The sequence below is a fragment of the Hyaena hyaena genome, unplaced genomic scaffold (genome assembly GCF_003009895.1).
Source record: "Hyaena hyaena isolate Hyena2069 unplaced genomic scaffold, ASM300989v1 scaffold_1074, whole genome shotgun sequence".
Classification (NCBI taxonomy): domain Eukaryota; kingdom Metazoa; phylum Chordata; class Mammalia; order Carnivora; family Hyaenidae; genus Hyaena; species Hyaena hyaena.
The window spans coordinates 292,102-319,462 of NW_024081711.1; the positions used below are offsets into that span (position 1 = coordinate 292,102).

At 39.6% G+C, this 27,361-nt stretch overlaps 1 protein-coding gene across 4 annotated transcripts in view; it reads right to left on the minus strand.

Moving 5' to 3' along the window:
• Positions 1-27,361, minus strand: part of LIMS1 (LIM zinc finger domain containing 1) — a 161,113-nt gene that overhangs the window by 55,596 nt on the left and 78,156 nt on the right. Inside the window, exon 1 of one of the 4 annotated variants that reach the window (XM_039222203.1) lies at positions 16,929-17,130. The exons of the other annotated variants lie outside the window; for them this stretch is intronic. Within the exon in view, the coding sequence (XP_039078134.1) occupies positions 16,929-17,035 (107 nt within the window). The 5' untranslated portion in view covers positions 17,036-17,130. Of the gene's footprint in view, positions 1-16,928; positions 17,131-27,361 lie in introns of those variants that run through there. 4 annotated transcript variants of the gene reach the window in all.

Below are 27,361 nucleotides of genomic sequence, written 5' to 3' on the forward strand. Positions count from 1 at the left end.
ACAAAGAAGAGTGCCTGGCTGGCTCAGTCATAAGAGCATGTGACTCTTTATCTCAGGGTTGTGAGTTTGGGCCCATCCTTTGGGTGTAGAGATTATGTAAATGAATAAATAAACTTTAAAAAAACAAGAAATAACAATTGTGGAGAAAAGGGAACTCTCGTGCATTGTTGGTGGGAATGTAAACTGGTACAGTCATTACAGGAAACAGTATGGAGGTTCCTCAAAAAATACCAAATGACCTAGGAATTCCACTTCTGGGTATTTAACCAAAGAAAACAAAAACATTAGTTTAAAACACATATATATACCCCTATGTATACTCTAGCATTACTTATAATAAGCAAGATATGGATATAATGTAAGTGCCCATGATAGATGAATGGGTAAAGATGTGGTATGAGCAAGCAAATTTTTTTTTTCGACTAAGACAAAGCCAATTCCAACCATTTCTTCATGAACAAATTATTATTATATTATTATTTCTATGAACATAAGATTCTTATTTGCAATATGAACTCAATATTTTATTTTACTTTATTTTATTTGTTTTATTTTTTATTTTTTCTACTGATAAGAGCACTTTATTTTATTTTATTTTTTAATTTATTTTTTAAATTTACATCCAAGTTAGTTAGCGTATAGTGCAACAATGATTTCAGGAGTAGATTCCTTAATGCCCCTTGCCCACTTAGCTCACCCTCCCTCCCATGCAACTTTTTTTTTTGAAAAGTTATTTATTTATTTTGAGAGAGACAGAGACAGTGCAAGTGGGGGAGGGAGGGAGAGGGAGAGGGAGGGAGGGAGGGAGAGAGAGAGAGAGAGAGAGAGAATCCTAGGCAGGTTCTGTGCTGCCTGCGCAGAGCCCAACATGGGACTCAAATCCATGAAATTGTGAGATCATGACCTGAGCTGAAATCAAGAGTCATATACTTAACCGACTGAGCCACCCACATGTCTCAAGCGTGCAACTCTTGATCTCAGGGTTAGAAGTTTGAGCCTCATGCTGGGGTTACAGTTTACTTAAAAAAAATTTTTTTAAGATGTATGTACATTTACAATGAAATATTACTCAGCTATAGAAAGAATGAAATCTTGCCATTTGTGACAACATGGATGAACCTAGAGGGTATTTGCTAAGTAAAGTAAGACAGAAAAGATAAACACCATGTAATTTCACTTATATGTGAAATCTAAAAAACAAATGAACAAATAAAACAGACTTCATAAATACAGAGAACAAAATGATGGTTGCTAGAGGGGAGGGGTGAGGGTGATGGGTGAAGTAAGTGAAGGGGATTAAGAGACACAAAGGTCCAGTTATAAAATACATCATAGAGATGAAAAGTACAGCATAGGAGATATAATCAATAATAGTGTAACAACATTGTATGGTGACAGATGGTGACTACCCTTAACGTGGTGAGCATGTGGTTATGTATATGATTGTCTAATAACTATGCTGTACATCTGAAACTCCTATGTTGATTATACTTCAATAACAAAAACTTTCAAAAACTCTATATCAATATTACTTTAAGCATATATGATCAAAGAAGTATTTTTTTAAAGGTTCGTTTATTTTTGAGAGAGAGAGAGCAAGCACACATCAGCAGGGGAGGGTCAGAGAGAAGGAGACAGAGGATAGGAAGCAGGTTCCATGGTGACAGCAGGGAGCCCCCAGCACGGGGCTCAAACTCAAAAACCGAGAGATCATGACCTGAGTCAAAGCTGGATGCCCAACTGACTGAGCCACCCAGGTGTCCCAAAAAACACTGTTTCTTGTTTTGTTTGTTTTTTAAAGCATAAAACAGTCATGTTTTTAAAAGACCCATTTATGTCTTTTATTGGCTTCATATTTAGTTTGGAAAGAAGAAAAACAAATACTCTACTCTGATTTTACAGTCTCTTCAATGAATGACCTAATGCAATGCTCTCATAGTTCATTTCATTTATTCACAAATATTAACTGAACATCTAGTGGTTTAATGCTTATTTATTCTTAAGAGACAGAGCATGAGCAGGTGAGGAGCAGAAAGAGAGGGAGACACACAGTCCAAAGCAGGCTACAGGCTCTGAGCTGTCAGCACAGAGCTGGATGTGGGCCGGAACTCACAAACCCCAAGACCATGGCCTGAGCTGAAGTTGGACAATTAACCTACCAAGCCACCCAGGCACCCCTGAACATCTAATAGTTTAAATTGTGCTAGTCACTAAGTGAGTTAGAAACTACTCCCCCAGCCTAGATCTGACCATTCCCTTTACATAGATGGTATCTGACACCATGAATATCGAAGGGCTTAGGAAATACTAGTAAGGACAACAACAAATGAGAAATTGAAAAGAAGTGGTAGCTAGTAGGAAAACTAAGAAAAGGCAGCACTGGGAAGATGAACGAAGGAAAAAGTTTTAAGAAGGAAGTATTACTGCTATACAATTTCAAAGAGAAGTAAAGGGAAAGTAACTTGATTTATGGTGACAGCATTAGGACTGCGAGGTGGGCCTCCCTCCCACAACAGACACTTACTTTCTCCCTGCCGGCAAGCAGTACAGTGAAGAGACTCACTACTTACTATGGGTTGCAGGAGAGGGATGACCAGATAAAGGCTGCTGCCAGAGAAGGAAAACATAACCTAAGGGATGGCTCTGGATTAGTGACGTGTGACCATGAGGTCTAGCTGCCCAAGCTGATATGAGGAAATTTGACATTGACATGATTTTCATTTACTCCTGCAACTCAATGAACTTTTATGGAATACTACGTAGAAATCACTGTGAAGGAAAAAATGGTGGTGGGAGGAGTCCCTCACAAATGACCAATGTACAGCTTTGCCTTTAGACATCTTAGTTTAGCAAAGGAGCCTAGATACATGTGCAACTGACAGTGACATAAGCTAGACTACATCCTATGGGATAGAGGGGCACGCGGCACCAGGTGGGCAGGGGTGATGAGAAGCATCGGGCTTGGGAATGGAGAGTTCTGCTCTCCTGCAGTCTCACCCTTCACTAATTGTACAAAGGCAGGATTAAACAAGAGAACACATGAAAATGTCTAGCAGTGCTAGGTTCATAGAAGTTTGACATGCTACTTTCTTGTATGGATTCCCTTTGTTTTCATTCAACATTTACTGAAGCCCTACAATAAAGCATTGAGTAGAAAGTGAAATTAGAGATGACAGAGCAGGATGGAAAGAAAACACAAAAGGCATGGTCCTTTATTCATTCACAAAGGTACAAGCAGATCTCGATGGACAGGGCCAATGACAAGATGATTCAGAGACCGATAAATAAGGATTGTTAATGAAGAGAAACAGAGGGCTGATTTAACAACACTTAAACATTTGACTCACTTGGTGTTCTTATCTCTATCAGGACTGGTCCTGAGTACCCTGACTTCATTTCTTCCGGGTTCACCAGGCTGAGTTAAGTGGCACAATCCACCCCTTTGGGGCAGGCAGCCCAGAGTACAACCCTAGAGACCCTGCCTCTTTAAACTGACAAAGATTCTTTCCTTGACGAACTTCAATTAGGCTCTTTTAAGCTCTTTCTTATTGGGCCCTGACTTTTGAAGTCACCACAGTCACCTTTGATTACATGAATTTTAGCAAGAATCCTATTAGGTCAGTGTAACTGTAACCTCCCACCCCTGAGATCTGCTCAGTCTCTCAACTAATCAGGATCCTCATCCTCCATCATGCCCCAGGTGATGTCTGCTACCTTGACCTGCCTTCAGCAAGAATCCTGTTAGGTCAGTGTAACTGTAACCTCCTGCCCTTGAGATCTGCTCAGTCTCTCAACTAATCAGGTTCCTCATCCTCCATCATCCCCCAGGTGATGTCTGCTCCTCTGACCTGCCTTCAGCAACATTCCTGTTAGGTCAGTGTAACTGTAACCTCCCACCCTTGAGATCTGCTCAGTCTCTCAACTAATCAAGTTCCTCATCCTCTACCATCCAACCAGGTGATGTCTGCTCGCCTGGCCTGCCTTTAGCAAGAATCCTGTTAGGTCAGTTTTGCCAGAAACCTCCCTAACCTGTGATGTTTCTTCTCAGCAATTCTCCATCTACTGTGCTCCCTGGCTATAAATCCCACTTTTTTGGGTGTATTTGGAGTTAAAACCCCATTTCTCTCCCTCACCAGGAAACCCCACTGCAGTGGTCCCTATACCTATCTTGATCTTGAATAGTCTGCCTTATTGTTTTTTAATAGGTGTCACTGGATGTTGTTTTTCTTTTTTTTTTTTTTTTAAATGTTTACTCATTTTTGCATGAGAGACAGAGAGAGAGAGAGAGAGAGAGAGAGAGAGAGAGGAGGAGGGGCAGAGAGAAAGGGAGACCCAGAATCCAGAGTAGGTTCTAGGCTCTAAGCTGTCAGAACAGACTGGGATGCAGGGCCCTAACCCACAAACTGTGAGATCATAACCTGAGCAGAAGTCAGACTGAGCCACCCAGGTGCCCCTGTTTTTAACAGTATTCACACTTTTGTGTAATCTCCTCTTCTTTAGTGTAGGCTGGACTTACTAACTTGCTTCTAATGAAGGTATTACAGCAAAAGTGGTAAGTCATTTCCAAGATTTGATTATAAAAAGACTGTGGCTGCCATCTTGAGCTCTCTCCATCTCATCACTCTGAGTCTTGAGAAGACTACAGCCTTCCCTGACTGGAAGCTCAACAGCAGTACCACAAAAGATCCTGAGCTGAATTCAATGAACTAAGATCCATCTGGATTCCTGGCTCACAAATAACAAAAGCTTGCTGTTTTAAGCCTGTAGTCAGTAAATCCATTCCCATAGGCCAAATGTGGCTCACTGTCTGCTTTTGTACATAAAGTTTTATTCGAACACAAAGAGCTACAACTCATTCATTTATACATTCTCTACAGCAGTGTTCACACTACAACAGCAGAGTTGAGTAGTTGTGGTACAGAATGTGTAGTGTGCAAAATGTAAAATATTATCTGGCCCTTTACAAAAAAGTGTGCCGACTCCAGGTGCCCTTTAGTTTAGGGGTAATTTGTTATTCAGTAATAGGTAACTAATGCACTGTGATCCTTTATAAAAATTTTTTTTAATGTTTATTTTTGAGAGAGAAAGAGAGAGAGCACAAGTGGGGGAGAAGCAGAGAGAGGGAGATAAGAATCCGAAGCAGACTCCAGGTTCTGAGCTGTCAGCACAGGGCCCGAAACGGGGCTCAAACCCACAAGCTGTGAGATCGTGACCTGAGCCGAAGTTAGATGCTTAACCGACTGAGCCACTCAGGTGCCCCTAATGCATTCTGATCCTATAGCACCATGGCCATTCCTCTAGCTATACAGTATCTTTTAATTATCTCGGTGTGTCTGTTTTTCCACCATATATAAAGATAATGAATGTTTTAATCAACTTCATAGCCCCATTTCCCTGGCACAGAGTTGACCTTAATAAATGTAGACTGAACCAAGAATGCCTAGACAAATACATTTTACATACTAACATGGGAAACTCACAACTTAGCAATATATTCTTTAAATAAAGAACATTATATTAGGAAGAACCAAAACTACAAGAGGTGCTAAAGAGCTACTATTTCTGGTTGAATCCATTTTAAAAGTATTTGCTGTCTGTCACAGAAGCAATGATTCTAGATCTAGGAAAATTGCTATCTTTTAAATTGGCTATCCATTTATAAAACCTGCTTAAAATACCTGTATGTCAGTTTATATCAGATACTTCCAAGTTTGTTGTTATTAGTTTTAACCATAAAAAAAGTATATCTCCCAGCACTTGGAAAGATTATTGAAGTTTTCCAAAACACAGCAGAATTTCAGTTTTGTTCCCACAAATTCTGTTTGTCAGAATTAAAAACTAAAGTTGGCAGCAGAAACTGTCAAACATAAGTCAACATCCTACATGCAATGATTCATTGCAGCTTCTTATCTCAGTCTGGTTCCCTTCACATTCTGGTGGTCAGGGGCAGGCAGACAATATTGTTGGCAAGATAAAAACTTGGATATTTTTATAATGCTCAATTTTAATTTTAAGGAATATATTCATTATGGGGCACCTGGCTGGTTCAGTTGGTAGAACACATGACTCTAAATTTCAGGATTGTGAATTCAAGCCCCACATTGGGCATGGAGCCTACTTTAAAAAAAAAAAAAAAAGAAATATATTCATTATGACATATAAAAGTAATATTTTTAGCTTTTTAAACCTGGATATTTTCTGACAAATGTCTGTGAAGAGGAGGCAGAAAAATTCTATTTTTGTTTGGATCTTATTACTCACAGGCGAGCACAGGAGGTTAACACTTACTTTCATGTTCAATGGTAAATTTTTAACTTTTAAGATATGATCAAGTATATTCAAAACTTCCACATAAGAAATCTTACTCTAAAACCTAAGTGAAGCCTAAGTTCTGTGGTTAAGAGCTCACACTTTGAACACAATACCTAAATGGGTACAGCCCTGGGTTCAAATCCCAACTGTCCAAATTACCAATCCTGTGTCTCTAAGAGTCGTTTCCCTTCTCTGTCTAAAGGGGAAATACTCTGCACCTTACAGGATTCTTGCGAAGATTCATTGAGGCTGTGAAGCACGTACTACATAGCCAGAAAAACACTAAGTAGTATAAAAGGCCATGATGGTTTTTAAAAATAATTAATGAGTTTATATTTATGTGAGATATATGTATTAATAACCTTACTGACTGTGGGTTTGAGAAAGATTTAAATAGGACACAAAAAGCACAAACTTCATAAACAAGCCCAAAAAAATCAATAAAGTATCAAAAAAACTTCTGCTTTTCAAAAGACACTTATAAAAATGAGAAGACAAGCCACACACCGATAGGAGACATTTGCAAGATACGTATCTGACAAGACTTAGATGTAGAATATATAAAACACTGTGAAAACTTAATACCAGTATGAAATACTGCAATAAAAGGCAAAAATCTGAACATTTTGCCAAAAAAAATAGGTTGCAAATAAGCACATGAATAGATACTCAACTACATGAGTCATTAGGAAAATGCAAATTAAAGCCACAACAGGACACAACTATACACCTTCAAAATGGCTAAAATAAAAAAAAAAAATTATGAAACCAAGCATTGGTAAGGATGTGGAGAAAACAGAACCCTCAAACACTGTTGGGGGGAATGGGTACAATCTCTTTGGAAAGCAGTTTAGACATTTCTCAAAAAATGTAATATACATAACCTACCTAACAACCAGTCCTTCTACCCAAGATAAATGAAACTATATGTCCTTGCAAGGACTTGTACAAGAACGTTCATAGCAACTTAATTTGTAATAGCTCAAAACTGGAACCAACTCAAATGTCAACCAGCAAGCGACAGTCTAAACAGATTATAACTTACCCATAAAATGGAAAATCACTCAAAGACACAATGGAAGGGACTGTTGATATAGGCAACAACATGGATGGATCTCAAAACAAGTATGCTGAAATAAAAAGCCAAATCAAAATAAAGAGCACATTATCGTATGATTCCATGAAATCCTTAAAAATGCAAAGTAATCGAGAATGACAAAAAGCAGATCAAAGTTCCTAAGGATGCAGGGAAAGGAGAGAGAGGGAAGCTTTGGGGATGATGAGTGTGCTCATTATTTTGATTGTGGTAAAAGTATCAGTGTTTACCTGTCAAAACTGATCAAACTGCACATTAAAATCATGCACTTCATTGAGGTTCATTAGTTCAACCTCAATAAGGCTGTTTCTTAAAACACTGCACAGCAGACTGATTTTTAATCTTTATGTACACTCTACTAAAAACCCACTCCTGTGAGTTGAATTCCGTCTTCTGAAAAAATATGTTGATGGGGTGCCTGGGGGGCCTGTCAGTTAAGCATCCAACTCTTGGTTTCGGCTCAGGTCATGATCTCACAGTTCATGAGTTTGAGCTCCCATGTCAGGCTCCATACTGACAGTGAGTATGGAGCTCATTCTCATTCTCTCTCTCTGCCCTCCCTAGCTCACATTCTCTTTCTCTCAAAAATAAAAACTTTAAAAAGATACGTTGACATCCTGACCCCCTGGTACCGTGAATAAGATCCTATTTGGAAATAGAGTCTTTGCAGATATAATTAAGATACAAATTAAGAGGGGCGCCTGGGTGGCTTAGTCGGTTAAGCGTCCGACTTTCGCTTAGGTCATGATCTCGCAGTTAGTGGGTTCGAGCCCCGCATCGGGCTCTGTGCTGACTGCCAGCTCAGAGCCTGGAGCCTGTTTCAGTCTGTGACTCCCTCTCTCTCTGACCCTCTCCTGCTCACGCTGTCTCTCTCTCTCTCCTAGAAATAAATAAAACATTTAAAAAAAAAAAGATACAAATTAAGATGACTGGTGTACTTAACCCGAAGAGGGAAGGAGACACAAAGATAAGACACACCCATGGGGAGAACACCGTGTGAAGACATGGACACATATGGAGAAGACAGCCATGTTATAAAAGAGGTAGAGATTAAAATTTTTTTAATGTTTTATTTATTTCTAAGAGACAGAGAGAAACAGCATGTGTAGGGGAGGGTCAGAGAGAGAGAGAGAGGCACACAGAATCCGAAGCAGGCTCCAGGCTCTGAGCTGTCAGCACAGAGCCTGATGCAGGGCTCGAACCCACGAGCTGTGAGATCATGACCTGAGCCGAAGTCGGACGCCCAACCAAATGAGCCACCCAGGAGCCCCAAAAGAGGTAGAGATTAGAGCGATGCATCTACAAGTAAGCAATGCCAGCAAATGCCAGAAGCTTGAAGAGGATTCTCTCCTTCAGATTTCAGAGGGAGTGTGGCCCTGCTGACACACTGATTTCTGACTTCTGTCTTCAGAACTGTCAGACAGTAAGTCTGCCGTTTGAAGCCACCCAGTTTGTCGTACTTTGTTACAGCAGCTCTAGGAAACCAACATGGCCTTAAAAAGATGTAAGGAGTTGTATATTTATTTGAAAACATATTCAGTATTTATTTCTAAAAGCAGATATTCTTTAATTTTTTTTTTTTTTTTTTTTACAGAAAGAGCACGCGTGTGAGAGTGGAGGGGAGGAGAGTGAGGGAGGGAGGAAGCATGTGCACAAGCAGGGGAGGGTCAGAGAGGGAGAGAGAAAGAATCCCAAGCAGGCTCTGCATGGTCAGCGCAGGGCTGATGTAGGGCTCCAACTCACGAACCATGAGATCATGACTGGAGCTGAAATCAAGAGTTGGACACTCAACCAACTGAGCCATCCAGGCACCCCCAAAAATAGATATTCTATAAAAGAATACTCAGGTTCAAAACTTATTTATTTTTTAAGCATGTGTGCATGAGAGCACGCGCATGCGTGTGCGTGTGTGTGTGTGTGTGTGTGTGTGAGTGAGTGAGAGCGGGGGAGAGGGGCAGAGAGAATCTCAAGCAGACTCTGGGTGAAATTAAAAGTCAGCTGCTCAACCTACTGAGCCACCCAGGGACCCCTCAAAGTTTAATCACAGCATTAAACTGGGTCTCACAGATATACAATAAGTGACTGTTTTCAAAATACATATTTGTATATGTAAATATATACAAAATAAATAATATGGTTTCATTTTAATAGCATTTATCCAAATAATGTAGGTAAAGTGCAAGTATTAGTCAACTGCTATTTTTTGTTTTTATAAGTGATTTATTTTTTTTTTAATTTTTTTTATGTTTTATTTATTTCTGAGAAAGACAGCATGAGCAGGAGAGGGTCAGAGAGAGAGGGAGATACAGAATCCGAAACAGGCTCCAGGCTCCGAGCTGTCAGCACAGAGCCTGACGTGGGGCTCAAACCCATGAACTGTGAGATCATGACCTGAGCCGAAGTCGGACGCTTAACCAACTGAGCCACCCAGGTGCTCCTATAAGTGATTTATAAATGATACTTTAAGACGTTGTATGTGTTTTTAAACCAATAGGAAAGCAATTATAATGATTAAAATCAGCATTTAATTGTCTCAGTAAATCATTCAGAAAATTTTATGTTTATTGACAACAAATTCACAAATTGATTCTGTTGAAGTTGAGGTTCATTCCTAAATGTCTCCTAGCTTTACAGAGAAACAGAAAAGGGATCCTTATCTAAAGACTTTTCACTTCTTTTAATTATTCCTTTCACTAACATTGCTATTTTTAACTTTAGCATATACTCTCTAAACTATACAGAAATATTTTAGATGATAATGAGGAAAATACATTCTCCTATAAAAAATTAGTTTCCCCAAACTCCTGAAAAACAAAATGACCATGATCTTTTTGATCATGATACTTTGGTAGATATAAGAGGTACCTCTAAGCCTGTTTAGTTTCTCATTTCTTCACTCATAAAATGAGGAATAGCTATTGGACAGTGATGACCTAGGTAATATGGTAGATGCTAGGGATGCAACAGAAATAAGGCCAGGCCTCTGGCTTTGGAGAATCCTCTCTCTATGAATGGTGAGGAATATAGGAGAGGGACAGGTAAGTGAGCAGGTTGAGGAGGGGTATGCCTGTAAAACCAATTATTACAATATAAATACTTGTGGATCACACTATTTTAGAAACATCTGTGTAACTCAGATACAAGTGACACTGTATAATTTTGAGAAAGCTAACCCAGTCTGTTGTTTGATACATTTGTATATTATGGTATCATTGCTAAGGTAGCTTTAGCTAACATCTTTACAATGTCACATAATTATCATTTCCTTTTTGTGTTGAGTAGAGTTACAATCTAATCTCTTAGCAATTCTGAAGTGTTTAATACAGTACTGTTCACTGTAATCATTATGTTGGGTACTGGATATCCAAGACTAATTTATCTGTTAGTTGCAAGTCTGTACCCTTTAAACATCTGCTCAACACCCCCAGCCCATAGGCCCTAGTAACATACATTCTGGTTTCAATCTGTGAAACACTGTTTTCACAAGGTGAGTTTTTTTAGATTCCACATAAAAGTGATATCATACAGTATTTGTGCCTCCCTCTCTGACTTATCTCAGCATAATGCCCTCAAGGTACATTCATGTTGTCACAAATGGCAGGATTTCCTCCTTTTTTTTCAAGGCTGAATAATGTTCCAGCATGATTCCGCTCCCCCCCCAACTGTGTGTGTTTGTCTATATTACACTCTTAAACACATATACGAAAGCACTAGTACCTTTAAAAAAAACAACACTAAAAAAATGGATACATCTTTCAGAGAAAACATATTTGTTATTAACTATGTGATGTGTTCATTGTTAGGAAGATTAAATATTAATCTTAATTAATTAACCAGGAACTGGTTAATAAGGATGATTACCTTTTCCAACTTTAGGTTCTTCTTCCTCCCTTATTGAATTGTGAGTTAAAAAACAAACAACCCCCCCATATGAAAATTCTTCATATAGTGCCTGACACATAACAAGGGCTCACCCAATGGGAATGCATTATTCAGAACACATGATCTGAGGTTTCTACTCTCAAACCAATTCAAGTACATTCCCACTACTTTTGTTTTTAAGTTTTTATTTATTTGTCTTGAGAGATACAGTGCAAGTGGGAAGGGGCAGAGAGGGAGAGAGAATCCCAAGCAGGCTCCTCACTGCCAGCACGAGCCCGACATGCAGCTCAAATTCATGAACCGTGAGATCATGACCTGAGCCAAAATCAAGAGTCAGACGCTTAACTGACCAAGCCACCCTGGCACCCCAAGGACATTCCTACTACTTAAGAATGATTATGTCCTATATCTAGAAAGATAAGAGCTCAGAAGGTTTACCTAATAACCAGAAAGTAAAGGTTACTTTGCATTTCCTCCTACTCTTTGTTGGCCAGTTCCATCACAAAAAGTGCAGGGAAGGATAGCCAGTAAGAAGTTCTAACAAGTAAATAAATTCTTACTGATGTATCTAGTCAACTTCATGTAGGGATAGAAACTTTAAAGTATTTTTTTCTTTTTATCCCCACTCATTTCAATATTGACATAGCCCTGGGGCGCTTGGGTGGCTCAGCTGGTTGAGCGTCCGACTTCGGCTCAGGTCATGATCTCACAGTTTGTGGGTTCGAGCCCCATGTCAGGCTTTGTGCTGACAGCTAGCTCAGAGCCTGAAGTCTGCTTCAGATTCTGTGTTTCCCTTTCTCACTGACCCTCCCCTGCTCATGCTCTCTCTCTCTCAGAAATAAATAAAACATTAAAGAAAAATTAAACATTGACACAGCCCTGATTTTATCCAGGTATAACAAATCTAACTGGGAGTGGAGAGAGTAGGTGCCTAACTAAAGGAACAATAGAGAAAGACAGAAGGGTTTTATATCTTAGCACTAGACCAAGGGTCTAATGCCACTGTAGCAGGAAGCTACTAGAGACAACCATGCAAATAAGCTTGGCTTTGTTCCAGCAAAACTTCATTCATGAGGCGCCTGGGTAGCTCAGTTGGTTGAGTGTCTGACTTCAGCTCAGGTCATGATCTCACGGTTTCTGGATTCAAGCCTTGTATGGAGCTTGATGCCATCAGTGCAGAGCCTGCTTCGGATCCAGTGTTTCCCTCTCTTTCTGCCCCTCTCCTGCTCTCTGTCTTTATCAAAAATAAACAGCATTAAAAAAATATTTTTAATGCTGTTTATTTTTGAGAGGCAGAGAGACAGAGCACAAGTGGGGGACGGGTAGAAAGGGAGACAGAATCCATAGCAGGCTCCAGGCTCTGAGCTGTCAGCACAGAGCTCAATGTGAGGCTCAAACCCACGAGCCATGAGATCATGACCTGAGCCAAAGTTGGATGCTTAATCGACTGAGCCACCCAAACACCCCTCAAAAATAAACATTAAAAAAAGTTCACTTATTATGGACAGTGAAATTTGAATTTCATGTAATTTTCAGTATGTCATGCAATATTAATTTTTTTCAACCACTGAAAACTATAAAATCCACATGGGCCATACAAAAACAGCCAGTGGGCCAGATTTGGCTAATGTTTCTATGTAAACTATGTTTTGGACCTAACCTGCAAAGACTTGACTTTTGAGGTGTCCCCAATTAGTTACTTACAGATCCTTTATACCTGAGAGAGAGCAAAAGTGAATGAGAATTTTAAAGGGTGTGTGTGTGTGTGTGTGTGTGTGTGTGTGTGTGTTGTGTTAGGTGTGTTTTTCATTCAGATTTCTCTAAAAACAAGGTGTCTGGGTGCAACATAGTTTGAGGGATGGAATAAATAGCTAAAAAGTATATTTATAAGTATATATCTTAAATGTTTGTTTATTTTTGAGAGAGAAAGAATGTATACACACGCACTCAAGGGAGAGGCAGAGAGAGAGGAAGACAGAGAATTCCAAGCAGGCCAACATGGGGTTCAAACCCACAAACCATGAGATCATGACCTGAGCCCAAAGCAAGAGTCAGGACACTCAACTGACTGAGCCACCCAAGCGTCCAACAGTACATCATAGATGCGATTTTTGAAGATCACAAATTCCAAGGAAAAAAGGGTGAATGCTCTTTAGAGGTGTGAAAGTCAGAACAAGTTCTGAGTCCAATGACATAAAAGTGTGAGCTATGTCGTGCTAATAAGTCCCTTGCTTAAATTTGAAAGTCATACCAGTTCTATCCAGATCATGAGAACTGGACAGAAAGACGATCTGTATGTGTATACACAACCTTTATATAAAGTCTTGGGTACAAACGAACATCCATGCTTTAACCAAATCCTTAACATTGAGCTTCATAAGGGAAAAAATTTCCAATGGTTTCTTTGCCATGTTAGAATCTAGCCAAACTTAAGGAAATGCTCTAGAACTCAAGACAAAGGCCCAGAGGATGCTTTCTACTGGTAGTAACAACTACTATTTAAATAAGATAAATTGCCATAGCATAACCCTCAAATAGGGAAATGGTCTATTGTACAAAGTATGCAATAGGGTAAGTTTTAGGTTATATTTAGTGTTTAAAAATAAAAATCTATAAAGTCAGTGTTTTTCATGGTGTCTTTCACAGTTTGAAGCCAGGGTTGTTTTCATGTCTTTCACAGTCCTCTTTAAACACTAGTATTTTGTTTCAGTCTTTTATTTTAACTTACAAGAAAAATGTTCTCTGGCAATGAGCATAGCTCTTTTAGTTTCTGATCATTCTGTTAGAGTTCATAAACATGCCAAGAAAGTGAACAGGAGAGTGAGAAGGAATGTGAGCAGGAATGGGTCTTGTGCAATACTGAGGTGGTGTGAGAGATGTTTGATTTATCAAATATAAATGTTTACATTTATCAAAGTCAAACAACTGCTTGCATGAAAAGCACCTGTGGTCACAGTCCATGTGCCAAAACCTTGGCACGCCTTGAGGGGAAGAACTTTGTCCGATTCATCACTGCATCCTTATTTAGCAGAGTACGCTCCTAATAAAAATTAGTTGAATAGTGGATGAAAGCAATTAATCCTACACCACCATGCAGAATGTAATAATGCCCCTACCTCTGCAGGTTGGTGGTGAGAAATTTACAAGATAGTAAATGATGCTCAATAATGGCAGTTATTTTTATCCTTGTTCTAAAGAGGAACAAACTGAGGTTCAACAAGATTACATTAACTTGTCCAAAAGGGTGGTGCTGAAATGGGTATGCCTAATTTCAAAGTCCCTAACCTCCCTAATTCCTGTTAGCTAAGAAACTTGATTTAATGCTAAAAATAGGTTTACTATGAAATTAGAAAAACAAACAACCTGATTCTCTAAATTGATAAAAAGTCCATGGAAAAATAGACAATTGCCTACTTTTACTAGCTAAGTACCACACTCCTAAAATAAGGAATAATATGGACACCTGGGTGGCTCAGAAGGTTAAGCATCCAACTTTGGCTTAGGTCATGATCTCGCAGTTTGAGGGTCTGGGTTTGAGCCCCGAGTAGGGCTCTGTGCTGACAGCTCAGAGCCTGGAGCCTGCTTCAGATTCTGTGTCTCCATCTCTCTCTGCACCTCCCCTGCTTGTACTCTGTCTCTCTTTATCTAAAAAATAAACATTAAAAATTTTTTTAAAAAATATATAAAGTAAGGAATAATGGTCATTCTCTCTGCAGCAGCGGACAGAGAAATCACAGAAACATAAGTCCCTTATTATCACCAGGGAACTACATCACCAGAATGGGTGGAAAAATGTTTCCCCTTAATTCAACAAACAAACAATACTTCTTTAGAATTATTCTTCCTCAGTGGGGCACTGGGATGGCTCAGTTGGTTAAGTGTCCCACTCCTGACTTCGGCTCAGGTCATGATCTCATGGTCAAGATCTCACAGTGGTGAGATTGTGTCCTGTGTCAGGCTCTGGACTGGGCATGGAGCCTGCTTAAGATTTTGTCTCTCTCTCTCTGTCTCTCTCTGTTTTTCTCTCTCTCTCCCTCTGCCCCTCCCGCACTTCTCTCAAGAAAAATATATTCTCCCTCCTTTGATTTAAAGTCTAAGACAAAAGAAAAATATCTAGTTGTTTCAAAGGTCATTATAAAAATAACTACCTTCTTGAGCATAAAGGCAATTTTATTCATGAGTACTTTTGCTACTGTCTGAAAAATAAATAAAATATGGTTGGTCTCAAATATTATTTTATATAGCTTAATTTTTTTAAAAAATGAAATTCCTTAGGACCCCAAATCTGAAATTAAAATAGTTTCTGGTAACTTTTCACTCTGGCTCAAGAGTAGTTTGGAGTCTACTGTATATGTTGATTTCAGAGGACACTTCTAATAGCCTATCTGGTTAACAAGAGAAAGCTCAATATTTTCACTAAACCTCATAAAATTTGTAACAATTTTAACTCTGAAGGCTTAAATTCTGCCTAATCCAATCAATTCAAAGTTGATACAATAAAATGTACCTAAGAGACACCTGACATAGTAAGGAATATAATCTAATAATGTTATTAGCATCGATAATGGTCCTTTAATGCTACTATACTTTTCAAAAGTTAATGAAAGAGTTAATAATTTTCAAGTAAATGTTTCCCTCCCAAAGTACAGCTCCCATAGTATATGTAGCTGGCTATAAGACAAATACAAACTTACAGAAGTTTAAAAAAGCATTCCTGACAATTTTTCCCTGTCAAATTTAAATATAGAATTTAAAACAAACTCTAAAAATGAAGTTATAGAAAAAAGAGAATCTACAGCATGTAAATATCCTTCTCACCATCTAGTTGAAATATTCAAATACTTAACTCATGAGTCCATAAACAACTTAAGGACTATACAGTAAACGTAATAAAAAAAGGAAGTCTCTCTTTACTGCAGCCTCCTGTCAGCACTAAAACAGGAACACATCATCCCAGAAAACCTTTCAAAGTTAGCTTCGTACTTTAATGTTACAGGGACTTTTTAGAACCTAGAAATATAAAAACAATTCTCAATAGCTGTAACAAAAACTAAAATTGGAGGCAAATTAACTCTGAAAACAAAACAAAACAAAAATAAAAACCTTAACCTTTTAGTTAAAATGGTCTTCAGATTTTTGATGACCTTCCTTCCTAGGTTACATTCAATAGTTTCTGCATTCCTATGCTGAATTCATTTCAATAACAAAGAATGCTCTATGAACACCCCCAACCCCCACTCAAAACATCATAAACTAATCTCACCACCAAAATTCAAAGAAAAACTCCTCACAGAAACATGTTCTAATAAGCCAAAGCAATCTATCTTTAAACTAAGGGGGAAAAATTGTTTCCAATTTAAATATTACTTTGATGATTATATAATTTTTAAAGACATCACAACACGGCAGTTTGGGGGAACAGCTAAAACAACTTACAGGGTTTGTGAAGAAATGGAAAAATGAGTTCTAGTTTTGCACAGTTCCAATCCAGCACAATCTGGGGACTGTGTTCAACCTTTAATTACAGACTAAGAGGTGCCAGTAGAACCTCTTCAATGTGTATTCCCCACTGCTGCATCCACTGAGGCGGCAATCACTAGGTGTCTTGACCTCCAGCCAACCATGACTTTGCACTCACCTTAGCTCTTCCTCCGGTAACCCATTTAGTCTCACACTATCAGGGCGATCTCGTCTTCTCCGGTAGAGACCTGAGTGGGACAGCTCTTTAAGCTGTAATGCAGTCATACTTCTCTCTACACATCAGTTACTGACAATTTGAAGCATTTATGCTGAGCAGTGTGGCTGCCAGGGCTCAGAGCAAGCCGTGTCTCTTGCCGGGACTTCAGCACACCTGACCAGAGTTGGAAACCTCCAGGCAAGCCAGGCTAAGCACAGCTTCCTGTTTCGCTGTTGGTACACACCCTCCTCAACAAGGCCTGGCTTGCCTTATCTCTGGGCTTTGCACCTTGGGCGGGGGGGGGGGGAGCGGGAGGAGGTGTCAGGGACCTGGGTAGCTCACGTGTTTACTAATAAGCAAAGTTTAATTGTTATGAATAATCACACCAAATCCTTTATAAATCTTTTCTGCATCATTCTGAATTAAAATTAGGCTAAAAAGCTCCAGTAAGGTAATGACTAAAGAAGGGTCCTGCCCTATTTTATTTGACAGGAAATGGACGGAGACTCCACAAGCAGCTGTCAGTTTAAAGAATGCCTGGTCATCAAGAGCTCATTGGGATATTTTCCTTTTAAAAAAAAAACGCACAATTGTGAGGGAAGCAGTGCAATTCCTCCCTTTCCCCATTCTATTTGAAATCCTCTTCAGAAAGGAAGGAAGTGTCTTTTATCCCTAGATATTACTCAAAAATTCATAACTAAAAGGAACATGGTTTTCTTCTATCAATTCATTCAATGATTTTCTTTAAAAAATATTTTTAATGTTTTATTTATTTTTGAGAGAGAAAGAGAGACAGCGTGAGCAAGGGAGGGTCAGAGAAAGAGGGAGGCACAGAATCCGAGGACAGGCTCCAGGCTCTGAGCTGTCAGCACAGAGCCTGATGCGGGGCTTGAACCGTGAGATCATGACCTGAGCCGAAGTCGGATGCTCAACCAACTGAACCACCCAGGGGCCCCCATTCAATGCGTTTCTAAATCTGTAACTACCTATTTGAAAAATTCCCTCTCATCAAATGTGCACCTCAGTGTAATCAACACTGTCTACCTAAAGGTGTTTTGGGTGTCTATGCAGCCCCAGCAGTTAGCTGCACATTTGATACCAGATGGTGACAAACCGAGAAAGAGGCTCTGTTTCAGTGTATGTGGGGTATAGGTGAGTGTTTACAAGAGGGCTTTTCAGATAACGGAGAACAGACAACATGGAGCAAGTCTTTATAGTTACAGCTCCAAATGATGTTAGTGCAACAGCATGCAGGATTCTAGCCTCCAGTTCTGATTCAGTTCCACTCAGTATACAACACTGTCTCACAGACACAGGCTAGATCCTTGGCAACTTCTTAGCCAACAGTTTGAGTTCATGGTTTCAATAATTTCTCCTTGAGTAATCTGTATCAACCTCCTTCCCCTCTAGAATCCCCTCAACAAGAGCACAGAGAAATGTCTCTGAAAATTTTTGCATCAAGGGTTAAAGAATTAACATATTTCCCTGAAAGTATCTATATTATAAATACAAATATTAAGGAACCCACAAAGGAAGGGGGGTCTATATCTTACTCTTTCATTCAGGACACGCACATGCTATCTCCCTTCAGGGCCACCATTTGTCACTCTGGCTCACCACCCCAATGGAAAACAGAAAACTTACCTCTGCCATCAAAATGTAACATACATTTTTTTAATTAATATTTTCAATGTTTACTTTTGAGAGAGGAAGAGACAGTGTGAGTGGGGGAGGGGGAGGGGCAGAGAAAGGGAGACAGAATCTGAAGCAGGTTCCAGGCTCTGAGCTGTCAGCACTGGGCCTGACGCAGGGCTTGAACTCAAGAACCACATGATCATGACCTGAGCCAAAATTAGACACTCAACCAACTGAGCCACCCAGGTGCCCCCAAAATGTAACATACATTTTTTTTTTTTTTTTGAGAGAGAGAGAGAGAGAGAGAATCCTAAGAAGGCTCCATGCTGTCAGAGTAGCGACCAACAAAGGGCTCAAAGCCACGAACTGCAAGATCTTGACCCAAGATGAAACCAAGGGGCAGACACCTAGGTTTCTGCCTGAAACTGACTGAGCCACCCAGGTGCCCTGTAACACACACTTTTAAAAACTCAGGGAAGGGGTGTCTGGGTGGCTCAGTCGATTAAGCGGCTGACTTCAGCTCAGGTCAAGACCTAATGGTTCGTTGGTTCGAGCCCCGCATTGGGCTCTGTGCTGACAGCCAGCTCTGGGCCTGGAACCTGCTTTAGGTTCCGTGTCTCCCTCTCTCTGACCTTCCCCTGCTCATGCTGTCTCTCTCTCTCTCTCTCTCTCTCAAAAATAAGTAAAACATCAAAAAAATATTTAAAAAATAAATAAAAACTCAAGGAAGAAATTACTAATTTTGTTGTAACACTAGATCTAAATAGTCATGAAACGTAAAAAAAAAAAATCAAGTGACAAATGATACCTCTTTCTCTTTTTTGAAGGAAACACAACATACAAAAAGGGTAAAACTGGGGGCCTCTGGGGAACTTGGGGACAGTAGCAGAAGAGAGCCTGTTATCAAGTTCTGTTCTGAACTTTGAATATTCTGCCTACTCAAAAATAAATTAAATATAATTTAGAAGATTTACATATGTCTTTTGTACAAAGCCCTAGGATCCTACTAAGTCCTAAAATACAGAAAAGGTTAATGTTTACAATAACAGAAACTTAAAATTAGGATTCCTAAAGTCTCTAATTGTCACATTTTTGTCAAGACAGGTGTGAAAAACAAATGAAGAGAAACAACAACCAATCCTCAGTTTCTTCTCACTCTAAGCACCACTCTAGATGCTCAATAAATAAGTTACAAATTAATTTAATATTCACTATAAACAGAGACCTTGACGTTTTTTCCTTTTTCAAGTTTATTTAAATTCCATTTAGTTAACATACAGTGTAATATTACTTTCAAGGAAGCTCAACATTAAATAGGACTTGTTTCCATAGAAAAATATAAATAATTGATTTTTAAAAGAGCTTTTAAAAAAGTAATGCAGCTTGCTGACAAGGAAAAAGTGTTTGGCAACTACTAAAGGTTAACAAGACAGGAAACACCTAACTGTGTAGGATGAATCCTGTATTTGATGAGTCTAAGGTTAAAAGGATGTGAATAGAAAAAAAAAGTTCCCAAGCTATATAACAAACAAACTGAAACAATTCTTGCTCTCTGACTTTAAAATGGTGGTAACGAGGAGCACCTGGGGGGCTCAGTTAGTTAAGCATCGGACGTTGGCTCAAGTCATGATCTTGTGGTTCACGACTTAGAGCCTTGCATCCGGCTCTCTGCTGTCAGCATAGAGCCTGTTTCGGATCCTCTGTCCCCCACCCCACTCTGGCGATCCTCCCCCGCGTTCGTTCTCTCTCTCTCTCTCCCCGCCCCCCAAAAATAAATAAGCATTTAAAAAAATTTTATAAAACGGTTGTAATGACAAATGGGAATTGCGGTAAATCAATGCTTAAGATCTAATGAAATTGTCACAACTGAGTAAAACTAAGTTCTGGTGCTTAAGGTAAAGCTCTCTCACATTGTCCCTAGCACCCCTTCGGATGTGCTCTGAGATTTTACTGAGCTATACGTAGAACCAGGGTCAGGATACACAGGCACAGCTGGGAACCTGCACAACTTTTGAATAGGAAATTCACAAATGCCACAAAACGCACCACTGACCAAGCAGCCAGATGATCAACTCCTCTCCTCACAGTGGTGTTCCTGAACTTCAGTGCCAAGTGAGAGCACACCCCCGGAACACACAACAGGGCAGTGAAAGAAATAGTGGCCTCGTGTCTTCATCTTTCTTTGTTGTTAACTTCATACTTTTCCATAGAAACAGAGCTCTCAGTTGTGGCCTCTGTTGAGAGCACAGAGGGAGGCCTGTGCAAGTGTACTTTCTGTGGGTCTCTATACAGGGAAATAGTTCGTTGTGCACTCCCAACAATCTCTGAGGGCCAATGTGGCATGCTCTTCTCTCATGTTCCTATACGGCATCACTCACCCGGGATTCTGCCTCTTCTCAGAGGCTTCTAGGCATGAAGTGCTCACCACCAGGCATAACTCCAGAACTCCCAGGGCTTTCCTCAGTCCCCATGCCCACTGGTTCTTAAGGAGCAACAGCTCACAAAGTCATTAACGTGAGCATCTTCTATCCCACTTCCACTATAGTACAGTTGGTCTGTGAACCTGATTACAACTCTTGTTCATTTTTCTCCAAATTGTTGGGTTCTGTTTGAATCTGTATTTTGACTCCTGGCATAATAAGATATCTATTCCAGCTTAATGTCATCAGAATAGCTGATATCTTCTTTAAATTTAAGCCCTTTTTTGAGATGACTAAATACAAAGTTCTACAGAGCATCACACAAGGTCCTGTTCTGCCAGGCTAACATCTAACCCAGTGGTTTTTCACCTTTCAGAGGGTCGGTTATCTTTTATGAATCTGACAAAAGTTAATGACTCTCAGAAAATGCATGTGAGCACAAAGTTTTACAATCATTTCAGGGAATTGATAGATTTCTTCAGAAGTCAACAGACTGACTTTACCTTGGATCTTCTGATTTGCACTGATCTTCCCCTTCTCTGAAAACCTGCAACACCATGGTGTAGGACTTTGGATCTCATTTGTTCAATCGGTAAGTTTTCACTCAGTGCCCTGCACTGTGCTAGAACTGTTTCAGAAGAGTTCCTTTGTCTCCTCTTAATTCTCCAAACGAATCTTTCTTCCACTGATCTTATCCTCTTTCAATCTATCCTCCAAATTTTAAAGTGCTCTTTAAAATACTTTTTTGTTTATTTTTAGAGAGAGAGTGAGCAGGGGAGGGGCAGACAGAGAGGAAGAAAGAGAATACCAAGCAGGCTCTGTGCTGTTATTGCAGAACCGGTCCTGGGGCTGGATCTCATGAACCTCTGGGCGGGAATCAAGTGAGATACTTAACCGACTGAGCCATCTAGGCGTCCTGTCAAAGTGCTCTTTTAAAATATCATGTATTGATCCTCCTGAAAAACACCTGAATGGCTCACTATATGGGGCATCAACTGAGCTCTGCTGAGCCTGTGCCCTCCCCACACCTGCACCAAACTCCAGGAGGTTCTCAGGACAGGCTTCACTTACTCTCCCCTCCTGGCCTTTCCACATGCAGCTTCAAGATAGACCAACTCCTAATCGTCCCACTAGGACTCAGTGCAAGGATCATTACTTATAAAAAGCATTTCCAGATCCTAAGCACCCACAGTTGCTCCCAGAGCATCTTCCCCTGGCAACTGTGTTTTGTCATCATAATCATACAGCTGCACAATAGGTTGTTTCTCTGCCCAGCTCTCCCCTTAGCACAACAGGTCTGTGAGGGTATTAATCTACAACTGTGTCCACAAGACCAGATACATGGTAGACGTTTGCATTATTTAAATAATTCTTCGGTTTAGTGGTTCAACCAATTGATTTTCAGAGCCTAATCATTTTACAGTGCTACTTGAGAGACTTTGAAACTTTTTTTTTTTTTTTGCATTTGACACTCAACATTACCTGAGATTTTTAAAAGAGCACATCTAGTCCATAGTTTTGCAAAAATTTACTTTCTTGGTGAAACTGTAAAAAGTCTAAAGCTTTGTACAGTTGAACAGTACCTCTCACAGTATAAACACTTTCCATTTCGAATCAGAATTAAAAAAATTTAGCCTAGATTTTTAACTATACCTGACATGGTCTAGTTTTTTTTTAAGTTGAAGTATAATTCACATTCAGTGTTTTATTAGGTTTGGGCGTACAACATAATGAGTCAACAATTCTATACATTACTCAGTGCTCATGACAGTAAGTATACTCTTATGACAGAGTCCAGTTTTCAGTGTACTTGGTCCAAGTACTCCTTCAAGCATGAAAGGGTAAAGAAACCTAGTTAAACATCAAACTTCTAAAACTGATCATTAGTGTTACTAAACTGTCAATCTTTCTCCTACTCAGAAATAAGACAGTGACAAACCAGATTCCATGGCAGAGTTAGAGTTAAGTGGGCCTCATTATCAGTACCTTTTGTACTAGCTACTAAGAGCCTGTAAATGGCTCATGCAGCCATACATTTCCAGGCCATTTATTTCCTTGTGTGACATATTATAAGAGAAGAATTTTACGTTTTGCAACTAACTTTGAACTTAATGAAAATGAATCCTTTTTAAAAGTTTTATCGTATGAATAATCATTTACAGGGGAAACCAAACTCTCTCTAGTAAAGCAAGAGTATCATCCTTTCTCACTATGTCTAACACATTCATCTCCTAAATATATGTTTATCAGCCATACTATCTCTCTAATTGAGACCTCTCAAGAGTGCTCTGGGCTATCAACACACCATTGTGAGCAGGTCCAAGATGAAATTAACCAGTGGAAAGAATATGGGAAGGCAGAATAAACTGCCCAAAAAAACCAGGCCAGAGTCAGAAAAAAAATCACCAAAAATACAGTCCCATTCCTAAGGAGATGACACTGCAACAAGTCCACCTGAGTGGACAGGCTGACCTGTCATTATTCTGAGTCAGAGACACGCTGAAGTTTCTCTCATGACCAGCAACATGAGGTCATCTGCAGTACTTTGTTAGACAATTGAAGGATGTTCTCAAAAGATGCTTTCAAAATATGGTAAATTTTATTCCCAAACGAATTTGAAATAAAATTTCAAGTAACTTATCCCATCCACATTTTGAAAGGGCTGAATAAAGGGTGAGTCAGTGTAAGGGTACGAGAAGGAAACCAAAAATATTCCACGTTTAGCAGTTTTTGCTATTCTTGGAATATAAGCACACAGGAAGTCATTTCACTACCAAAGTCCTCAATTTTTCCATTCAGAAACAGAAGCAACCGAATCAGATGATATCAATGGTCTTCTCCCTGTATTAAAAGGACTTGATTTTAAGAAAGGACCTGAGTAACATGATGTGCCAATGTTAACTAAGCTCTGACACAGCACACTTTACCGTCAGTCACTGCAATAGTAAGAAATCCCATTCTTGAGTAAATTAGAAACTCAAGGGTCAGGATTTATGCATCAGCTCTTCAAAAAACATTTCCTGGAGGCCTAACATATGCCAGGTCCTCAGAGTGGAACAGAGGCAGGAGCAGAGGAGAAAGACACTGAGCATCTTTGAACTTTTCTTGATTGTTGTTCCCTGTACACTTTCTCTTTCGGTCAAAAGAACTGCTCCAAAAGTAAGATCTAATGAGAATACAAAATGCCATGAAAAGGCATACTGATCATCCCAGCCCCAAAACACACCTGCTGCAAAACCAGAGACCACCTCCACAACAGAGCCCTGAGACCACAGAGAAGGAACAAGGAAGTAGATGTCTGCAGGAGACTGTACTTTTCCTCCAGAGCATGTATTATAACGTTAGTACCTCATCTGATGTAGTAAACATGTTTTTGGAAAACTGAGTATAAGATTAAACTTTCATAAACAGAATAATTTTTAATTCTCCAAAGGAACTTGTTTTAAAAAGAAATCCTACTGGTAATATTTCAACAAAGAGAGCTTTTCTGAAAATAAAGATTTTCACACAAATCAACCTAAAATATGTATGATTTAATATAGTTTTTTATAACATTGCTATAAATATTGTTTCTACTCTTTCTACCTGCCCACCTTATAGCTCAATACATGCTGAGCCTGTTTCTAAACTAAACTCTCATTTTAAAAAATCCAATAGGTTAAGTACTTGTGTGTGAGAGGAGGGAAGAGACAGTTATTTCCACATTCCAAGAGAGGCAATCTCACAAGCCAGCAGTTTTGATCTTCTGAGGACCTGGAAGAAGAAACACAGTTCTGCTCCCTGCTCTGGAATTCAAGAGGTGTGTCATAAAAAATAAACCACAATACCTGCCCTACCCCAGTATAAGATCATTACAACAGTTAGCACAGTCAGCACATCAACACTGACCTCAAAACTGTTTTCACCAAGTTCTCAAAATATTTCCAGGTTCTGTATAAATTCTAATCTCAAAGGCAACAACATAAAAAAAAAAAAAACAACTTTGTGTTGCCTCATTTCCAATGTCAGCATTATCACTTACTGTTATTTTTCCCCCTAGCTCAGATAAAAGTTCAATTCCATGACAAAAATAGAATTTAAAATTTTAAGAAAGCTCTAAAGACATAATTATTTCAATGAGGACAGTATTTCCTGCATAGTTTTACCATTTGAGAGTGATCAATGACAATTATTTGATACAAAAAGGTATTCATGATATAATGCTATGTGAAAAAAAGAGCCCACTGCTTCCATTTTACATGAAAAGACCACATATGTATATACCATATATGTATGCATAACCACACATCCACAAAAACCACAGAGTCTGGAAGAATATATACCTTCCAAAATATCTCCGGTTGGCAGTATATGAAAAAATTAAAAATTATTTTTTCATGTGGATTATTTATATTTTCAAAGTTTTTTATTATAGAAATAATATAGTTCTATTTAACAAGGAACCAAAATTTAAAAGGCTTGAAGTAATGAAGACAAAAATTAAGATCCATTATTCCACCTTCCAAGGGATTTCCAATCAAATCAGGAAGAAAGGACACCTCAGAAACCCTCAGTATATATAGCCAAACATTGACGATCTTCTAGAATGGGTTGGATTTGAGTGGGGATCTGCAGTACAGAAGAGGATTTGGGGAGAGGGAAGTAGAGGACACTCCAGGTGGAGGAAACATCAGTGCAATGTGACTGACAGCGCTATGTCAAGAGGAAAACGAGACTGGCAGAGCGGTGGGTCTTCTAAGCCAGGACCACAGCTTTCACGGTAGCATGAAAAAAATGGAAAGCCTTGTGCAGAGGGTCTCATTGCCCAAGTGTGAGATGAAGGTCCAGCTGAGACCGTTTGTGAGACAGAGAAAGGGACAGGCACAAACAATATTACAACAGGACTGATGGGCAGGGCTCAGCAAAAGGGCAAGAGTGGGTTGTGACCACCCCAAGGCAATCATTGCACATTGAGAGAGCCCCGAACATGTGGCAAGTCTTGCTCTAAGGACCAGGGACCCAGTGTCCCTGCAGGACTTCCAGTCTACTGCTGGTACTAGTACTAACCATATAATCACACAAATACAGATTTAAAAACATATGAAATGACAGAAGAATACAGTACCATGAGAATGTTTACAGCAAGGAGTGGGGAGGGATGGCAGGGAACCATTTCCTGAAACAGAAACATTAGATCTGATATCCCCAAAAACCCAAAAGATGAGGAGTCACTAAGGCAAGAGGGCCCAAGGTGTGGAGAGCATTCATGGAAGCAGGGCCAGCTGATGCAGAGACCCAGGGCCAAGAGGAAAGGAAATCTGACCTTGTGGCTAAGGGGAAGTGCTGGCAGGTGAGGTAAAGGATGGCAGAGGCACATTTCAAAGGGCCTTGCATTGTTTAACCTAAGAGCAAAGGGAAGCCACCATACTGTTAAACGATCAAATCTGTTCCACAAAGACTGCACTCACAGTGGCACATGGAGAGGGTGGATTTTAAGGAGCGAATGGGGATAAGCATGGAGGCAGTGCAGGGAAGAGATAACAAACAGCCTGAGCTACAGTGGTATGAGAGGAATTTGGGACGCAATGGAGAGGCAGGGGCAGGAGAGGCAGTATACTAGCACTGACACTCTTAACATCACCCCACATTCTGTTAGTGACGAAGCAGTAACACTGACCTGGGGAAATACAGCATGAGCTGTCTTTCATGTTCCTTTAATCTTGTTCACAGAGAGGCAGGCATTTTAAACCTACTTTGAATCTGATAAAATAGTTTTTAAACAATGTTTACAAAAGAAAAATCTGGGACACAAAAATGTTCACCTCACACTACTGCAAAGTTCAAAGTCTCCTCACCCTCTAATATGGTTGGTCATTACTAACAACAGCAGGGTCTGAGTGCCTGCCAAACACACTGTGCATACTAATTTAATTTTCATCTCAGTCCAATGAGGTGTGTATCGTCACTCTTCCCATTTTGCAGATGAAGTTACGAAATGTTAAAACAGTTAAATGTCTTTTTAAAATTATATAATTATTTTTTTTTAGAGAGAGAGAGAGAACATGAGCAGGGAAGAGAGGCAGAAAGAGAAAAAGAGAGAGAATCCATGTTCAGCATAGAGTCCATTGTGGGGCTCGATCCCATGATACTGGGACCATGATCTGAGCCAAATCAAGAGTCAGATGCTCAATGACTGAGCCACCTAAGCACCCCAGCAGTTAAATGTCTTGACCAAACAACACAACCAATAAGGGAGATAATGTGGATCCCAACCCGGGTCTACCTGACCCAAATGTTCCTGTTTCAGACTAGACTGTCTCTGGGTCCCCAAATGCTCCCCTCACAGATCACCAAAAGGTC